Source organism: Bison bison, unplaced genomic scaffold (assembly GCF_000754665.1).
Source record: "Bison bison bison isolate TAMUID 2011002044 unplaced genomic scaffold, Bison_UMD1.0 scf7180017864143, whole genome shotgun sequence".
Taxonomy (NCBI): domain Eukaryota; kingdom Metazoa; phylum Chordata; class Mammalia; order Artiodactyla; family Bovidae; genus Bison; species Bison bison.
The window spans coordinates 4035424-4043666 of record NW_011494715.1 but is presented as its reverse complement, the minus strand read 5'-3'; the positions used below and the strand labels follow the sequence as shown (position 1 = coordinate 4043666).

At 38.1% G+C, this 8243-nt stretch overlaps 1 protein-coding gene across 1 annotated transcript in view; it reads left to right on the top strand.

Annotated features, from left to right (window-relative positions):
* MTMR9 (myotubularin related protein 9) overlaps nt 1-8243 on the top strand; it is a 73711-nt gene that overhangs the window by 50827 nt on the left and 14641 nt on the right. Inside the window, exons 4-6 of the mRNA XM_010840277.1 lie at nt 4480-4653; nt 6333-6550; nt 7352-7513. Coding sequence (XP_010838579.1) covers nt 4480-4653; nt 6333-6550; nt 7352-7513 — 554 coding nt within the window. The remainder of the gene's footprint in view (nt 1-4479; nt 4654-6332; nt 6551-7351; nt 7514-8243) is intronic.

The following is an 8243-nucleotide window of genomic DNA, read 5'->3' as shown; positions in this document are numbered from 1 at the left end:
ATTCCATAGTTCATCAGGCACTCTATCAGATCTAGGCCCTTAAATCTATTTCTCACTTCCACTGTATAATCATAAGGGATTTGATTTAGGTCATACCTGAATGGTCTAGTGGTTTTCCCTACTTTCTTCAATTTAAGTCTGAATTTGGCAATAAGGAGTTCATGGTCTGAGCCACAGTCAGCTCCTGGTCTTGTTTTTGCTGACTGTATACAGCTTCTCCATCTTTGGCTGCAAAGAATATAATCAGTCTGATTTCGGTGTTGACCATCTGGTGATGTCCATGTATAGAGTCTTCTCTTGTGTTGTTGTAAGAGGGTGTTTGTTATGACCAGTGCATTTTCTTGGCAAAACTCTATTAGTCTTTGCCCTGCTTCATTCCGTATTCCAAGGCCAAATTTGCCTGTTACTCCAGGTGTTTCTTGACTTCCTACTTTTGCATTCCAGTTCCCTGTAATGAAAAGGACATCTTTTTTGGGTGTTAGTTCTAAAAGGTCTTGTAGGTCTTCATAGAACTGTTCAACTTCAGCTTCTTCAGCGTTACTGGTTGGGGCATAGACTTGGATTACTGTGATATTGAATGGTTTGCCTTGGAAATGAACAGAGATCATTCTGTTGTTTTTGAGATTGCATCCAAGTACTGCATTTCGGACTCTTTTGTTGACCATGATGGCCACTCCATTTCTTCTGAGGGATTCCTGCCCGCAGTAGTAGATATAATGGTCATCTGAATTAAATTCACCCATTCCAGTCCATTTCAGTTCGCTGATTCCTAGAATGTCGACGTTCACTCTTGCCATCTCTTGTAGACCACTTCCAATTTGCCTTGATTCATGGACCTGACATTCCAGGTTCCTATGCAGTATTGCTCTTTACAGCATCGGACCTTGCTTCTATCACCAGTCACATCCACAGCTGGGTATTCTTTTTGCTTTGGCTCCATCCCTTCATTCTTTCTGGAGTTATTTCTCCACTGATCTCCAGTAGCATATTGGGCACTTACTGACCTGGGGAGTTTCTCTTTCAGTGTCCTATCATTTATAGAAGGTTTAAAAAAGAACTCTTGCATCTGTGATCAGGTTTTGCCAAAGGTGCTTAGACAATTCTCTAGATAAAGGATAGTTTTTTCAACTAATGGCATTGGAACACTTGGATGTAAAAAAGATAGATCTAAACCTTTATTTCACAAAAAATAACTCAAAATATAGACCAAAACATAAGAGCTAAAGGTGTAAAACTTCTTTAAGAAAGTACAGGAGAAAATCTTTATGACCCCTGACTAGGCAAAGATTTCTTAGGTATAACACTAAAAGTGAAGGAAAGCAGATGGTGATTCCTAGTATTGGGTGTGGATGGAGAGGTATAGACTGTAAAAGTGTACTAGGAATTTTTGTGAAAGATGATTGATGGGTGGGTACAGCCATCAAGAGTCATGAAATCGTGTACTCTAAATGGATCGTTTATTTTTCATATAAAATAGTAAAATCTCAGTAAAGTTGACTTAAAAGAAGAGAAAAGAATAACTTGATGTAAAGGTTAAGTAGCTGATTATGGATAACTAAAAATGAGAATCTAGTGATCTGGAATATAGATACTCAAACAGCACCGAGAAAGAAGGAAGATGGAAAAAATGATAGAGAAGGTAGATGCGTGCACGGATAGTAAAAGAAGAAGGTTCAATGTTTAGTAAATGGAAATTCAAGAAGATAATAGAGAAGTTGTAGGAAAGGCAGTATTGAAATAGATGATAGTGGAGACTATCAGCTTCAAAATCAGAAAGTCACAAAGCCCTAGACTAAGGTATCCTGCAAACCCCACATGGGATAGTGAAAAGGAAATCTTAGACATATTGAGTTCTACTATTGAACAGTAAGGCAAAGAGATATCACAAAATTAACCAAAGAGAAAAGACAAATTACATATATGGTAAAACAAAATTAGAAGAGAAAAAACAGTTTGAATAAATTAAGCATTTGTTCATGATAAAAGCTCTTAGCAGAGTTGAATGTGAAGGGAATTTATTTAATCTAATAAAGGGTAACTACAAAAGTAAAAACATACAAAAAGCAAATCTTTCATTATTCCCTGTAAGTTCAAGAGTGAGACAAAGATTTGCTCACCATCACTACGCCTAGCTGAGGAAGTCAAGAAGGGAAAATAAAAGGTATAAGGATTGAAATGAAAGAAGCAAAATTGCTACTAGCTGATTATATGTTTCTGTACTTAGGAAACTGGAAATCTTGAAATTGTATGCATTTCTCTATACCAGACACATATTTGAAGACATAACCTAAAATGCATTAAAAAATAAGGTTCCTAGGAAAAGATATACAGGATGTTTATTGAGAGAATTTTATAACTTTATTGAGAAAAATTAAGAAAGATTTAAAAGTGGAAGGATACTATGCCCATAGACAAGGAAATTAGATATTATAAAGATGTCATTGTTTCTAAATCAGTCTATATAGTCAATGTAAAACCCCAGTGGGATTTTACATGGAATTTGATAAAAAGTTACATTAAAGGGGCAAAGGATCAAGGGAAACCAAGATTCTCTTGAAGAACAAGAAGGAGGGAAGATGATATAGGAGACTTGGCCTACTAAATGCCAGGCTTATTCTAAAAGCCAGAGACTCACTGCAGCTGGACCAGTGGGACAAAATACAGGCCCCAGCGTGTGTGGAAACTTAATAGAATATTTGACACAAGTGGTATTGCAGGTCAGTGAAGAACCATGGCATTCTCTAGAGCAGGAAACCAGTAAGTAATCCCTAAGAGTAAAAACACTCAAAATTGATAAAAATCTAAAGGAGCTGAAAATGGTTACTCTGGGGAAGGAGAATTAGATTAGCAGAATATTTTCTTAGTATTAAGCTGTTATTGCTTTAAGAATGATGTTAATAGTCTTTCCTTATTTTTTCTCCATTTTTAAATAACAGAAATAAACAAGGGATTTAATGGAGATAGTGGCATTATTCTGTTCTGGTTAAGTATTATCTGGAGTTGCAGTCTTCTTGTTGCTATACTTTAAGAGTACCATTAACAAAGTGAATGGTACCCAGACAAGAATGAATGAGAATAATTAATATGTTTAATTTGGATAATAGAAAACTAAGGGAGAATCAGCTATCTTTCATATATTCCATAGGCTGCTGTGTGAAATAGGGAACTTGTACTGAAATCATGGTTAAAAAATAAAATACAGGAAGTTACTGAGCAATAAATTTTCCTCAATATGAGGAAGAACTTTCCAGGAACTAGGGATACTTCTTTTTTTTGAAAAATAATTGACTCTTTTATAAAGTATCTTTTAAATTAATAATGTGCATAAGTTTGAACAGAGAAAACATTTAATTAAAAATGATACTTCATCTTCTAGAAGGTTTTTTCAGATACATTTATAGTATATCAAGGGGCTTCCTCACTGGCTCAGCGGTAAAGAATCCACCTGCAATGCAGGAGACATAGAAGACTCAAGTTCAATCCCAGGGTTGGAAAGATCCCCTGGAGTAGGAAGTACCCACTCTTGACAGGTTCCTCTCTTCCATGGACAGAGGAGCTTGGCGGGCAGCAGTTCATAGGGTTGCAGAGAGTCAGACACAACTGAGCAGGACCACGAGCATAGTATATTAAACATGCTTTGGCTCATCAACAACCCATGGCCAGTATGTTAGGCCAACTCTGATTTACAGGAAGATATCAAAACTTTCGTGCACAAAAGCTTTTTACAGTCTTTAAGTGGTTTTCATTTTTCATGTTAGAAATAAGTTGTCATTTGATAGTTTTATATTGTGTGCTTTTGATCCTTAGCTTGCTGAGTTTGAAATTATTTCACCGACTCATAAGTATAATCTTTCTTAGTATTAAGCTATTATTGCTTGAAGAACGATGTTAACAGTCTTTTCTCATTTCTTCTACTTTGTTAAACAGCAGAAGTGAGCAAGGGATTTGATGTAGATAGTAGCACTGTTTTGTTCTGGTTAAGCATTATCTGGAGTTGTTGCTACAGTTGCTGCAGTTCCTGTTGCTATACTTTAAGGGTACCATTGGTACCCAGACAAGAATGAATGAGATGATGTTCATGAATATAATTAATATATTTCATTTGGATAGTAGAAAACTAAAGGAGAATCAGCTATCTTTCATGTATTCCATTGGCTGCCTTGTGAAATAGGGAACTTGTACTGCAATCATGGTTAAAAAAAAAAAATAGAAGAAATTACAGATCAATAAATGTTGCCCAATATGAGGAAGAACTTTTTAGGAGCTAGTGATACTTAGCACTGTAAGAAGCTGGCTCTGAAGAATGGAGCTCGTGTTTTCTGAAAGTGTTTAAGGAAGTAGGTGTCCTCCTGTTAAACTCCTGTGAGATGGTGTCTTCATTGTATGAAAATGAATCTCTAAGCTCCTTTAATAGAAGTTTTTAGATTATTTTGTGAGATTGAGGTACCTGCTTAGCTTTGAAGTGTTTGTGTCTTTCAGATCAGCGAATGGAGGCTAAGCTATGTCAATAAGGAGTTTTCTGTGTGCCCCTCTTACCCGCCAGCTGTCATAGTGCCCAAAGCCATCGATGACGATGCACTGCGGAAGGTAGCCACATTTCGCCATGGAGGCCGCTTCCCAGTCCTCAGCTATTATCATAAAAAGAACGGAATGGTAAGTGAGCAGTAAATACCGCTCTGTGGTCAACTGGAAGATTTGGTTTGAGGTTCTTAGAACTGTTCACCTTTTCTGTGTACCTGTTCATTGAAGTGATTAGTCTCTCCTGCCAGGAATTTTACTTCTGTTTAAACTTTTGGGAATCAGGACTAGAATGTTTTCTGTGATCAGGATATGACTTTGAATTCTTTCCATAATGCTGCTTAGCCTTAGAAAAGCCCAGGCTGGTTTATCTTCAGGACTCAGGACAAAGGGAACTAATGTTATCTGATACTGAAAATGACACTCTTTGGTAGAAAATAAAGTTCTCTGACTGGAACAATGGTATGACAGGTTTCTTCCACACCCCCGGCCATGCCTTGCGGCCCGTGGGGTCTCCATTCTCCCAACCAGGAGTTGAGTCTGCACCCTGTGCAGTGGATGCCCAGAGTCTCGGCCACTGGACCACCAGGAGAGGCCCTGTGGTACTTTAATTATTCTCACCAGATTCCCCGTGTAAGGCAAACTGAGCAGACGTTTTTATTTTCAAAAGGGAGACGAGTGACACACATCATTAGTCACAACTTAATACAGGAGTCAAGCATTGAATAGGCGGGTGCTCATTGTGCATTCATTTCCTAAATATTTTCTAAATTTATTTTTCTCCTCATGTTTTCTCTCAGTCAGTAAACTCTGCTTCTCATTTTGCATCCAGTAGTAAATAAGTGAATAAGTTATAGCTATTTTCCTTTTTCCCCTGAATTTTAGCTATTTAGGATAAAGAGATTTTTTTAAATTAGGTCACCTATCTTGCTTGCTGAGCAGTATTTCTCTTCACTAGGGTTCACCATAAAGGATTTTAACAACTCAAAATATGTTATTGTTCAGTTACATGGTAAATGCAGTCAGTCAGAGAGTTTGCCATTCTGGATGACCTTCCTTGATTATGTTAAATTTCAAAGTAGTTAAGATAACAGTATATATTATGGGATGAGATTAAAATAATTCCAGACCATTCACCAGGGAAGAGATCAGTATAATAGATGTTGCTTTCTTGAGAAAAGTATCAAATAAGTGAGATCTTATGGAAAAACCCAAAGGAACTTTCTGACCAACCCATATATAGTTTTTAGTCTTTGGAGATGAGTGGTTAAGTCCTGGAATATTGAAAGAGAACCACTGGAGAATAAAGAATAGATAAGTAGCTTTCAAGACATTGAAATTGATTCCCAAAGCAGGAATAATAGTGTATAACCTTTTTAATTTTACCACTGGTTCCTTTTCTCTTTATAATTCTTGATAAAATCTGCCAACTCTAAGTTTACGTAGCTGAAGCAAAAGTTTCCTGGTGTCTAGGCCATTATTATTGTCTTAATTACAGGCCTGGATCTACTGGATGATTAATTCACTGACTAAACGAACTATAATATTTGATCTTTAAGAGGAACTATATTATGTGAAAGTATTTTGAGACAGTGGAAAGAAAAATCATGTAAGAATGCCAAGTCTTATTTTTGTTTTACTATTTTTAAACTGTTGTTAATACATAGAAACATTTCTTTGTTTCAGGATCAAATTCATCTCTGAAATGACACACAATTGTTTTTCGAGACATTCTTAATCTAGCTTAATTCATTTCTGTTTTCAGAAACTTTAAAGCAGCTACTACTAAATTTTAGACTCCGTTGTCCTTGTAGGTTATTATGCGAAGTGGTCAGCCACTCACCGGCACAAATGGGAGACGGTGCAAAGAAGATGAGAAACTGATAAATGCCACCCTCAGGGCAGGAAAGCGTGGCTACATCATTGACACTCGACCTCTAAACGTAGCTCAGCAGGCCAGAGCCAAGGGAGGCGGCTTTGAGCAAGAAGCTCATTATCCCCAGTGGAGGCGCATTCACAAGTCCATTGACAGGTAAAAGATTCAGGAGACAGTAATGGACTCTTATTTGAAGCTAATTAGAGTGGGTGACCTCTTAGCTGTTGGAGATCACAAGTTTTTAAAGGAACCTTCATATTAGCTTGAGTCAAAAATTGGCCAGGTATCTTGCCCTTGTGTTCTGCAAGATAAGCAGAAAACTCATGGTAGATGCTCACAAGTGAATTTTAATCAAATAGCATTTTTTTCTCTCTTAGCCCTGAAATTTCATCACCATGAGATCTCCTCTGCTTTAGATCAGCAGTCACCAAAGTTACTGAAAAGAGATGCTACAGGCCAACTGCATTTTCCTAAGTCAAAAACACTTAGTTAATTTCCCACATACCCACTTAACTTCCACATCTTGTTTCCTCCACCTGTATCATCTCATTTATGCTTGCAGTTAATGGTTTATAATTGCTTCTGGGACGGTGAAGGGGTGGGAGTTGGAACTAAGGAAATAATGGGATCTGAGCTGGCCTTGGGTTCTCTGCTGACAGTATCGGTGTCCAGAGTGAGCCCATGGGAGTAGGGTGCAGACGTCAGGGGTGCTGTCTCTGACCGCTCACAAAATGCAGGGCTCTGACCCTCTCCCCAGTCAGATAATTTTAAATATTAGTTTTATAATCCTAAACTCTGTAAATTATTACAAAGCTAGGTAAATATTTTTAGAGTATTTTGAGCTGCTCTTGCTCTTAGATATATTGGAGGCTGAGTTTTTTATTTGGTTTCTTCCTTCATTGTTCTGTCTTCTCTTATCGTTTTTCCTTCTTATTTACTTTTTCTTATTTCTTAAAGGTATCACATTCTTCAGGAGAGCTTAATCAAACTCGTGGAATCTTGTAATGACCAAACACAAAACATGGACCGATGGCTCAGTAAATTGGAGGCCTCCAACTGGCTGACTCACATCAAAGAGATTCTGACAACTGCCTGCCTGGCTGCGCAGTGTCTTGACAGGTGAGTGAGTATCAGGGTTCTGGCGTGGGGAGCTCCTGCCAACTGGACTTGCTCCTGTCCAGACCTGTGCTTGTGTATCGGGTTACCATCTGTGTCTGTTCTGTAACTTACGTTCATTGTTGTTTAGTTGCTAAAGTCATGTCCAATCCTTTGCAACCCCATGGACTGTAGCCCGCCAGAGTCCTCTGTTCGTGGGGTTTCCCAGGCAAGAATACCAAGGTTGCCATTTCCTTCTCCAGGGGATCTTCCCGACCCAAGGGTCAAACCTGCATCTCCTGCCTTGGCAGGCAGACTCTTTACCACTGAACCACCAGGGAAGCCCATCTTATGTTCACATTATTTTATAAGATGGTCAGTGCCATTCAGTATCTGTGAAGTGTATGTGAGAAGTCTGGCATTTAATTGTTGATGTACATACACAGTGCAATCGTGCGGTAGTTTGAGCATTCTTTGGCATTGCCTTTCTTTGAGATTGGAATGAAAACTGAGCTTTTCCAGTCCTGTGGCCACTTCTGAGTTTTCCAAATTTGCTGGCATTTTGAGTGCAGCACTTTCACAGCATCATCTTTCAGGATTTGAAATAGCTCAACTAGAATTCAAGTAATGCTCAAAATTCTCCAAGCCAGGCTTCAGCAATATGTGAGCCATGAACTTCCTGATGTTTTTTTTTTTTTTTTTTTTTGAACTTCCTGATGTTCAAGCTGGTTTTAGAAAAGGAAGAGGAACCAGA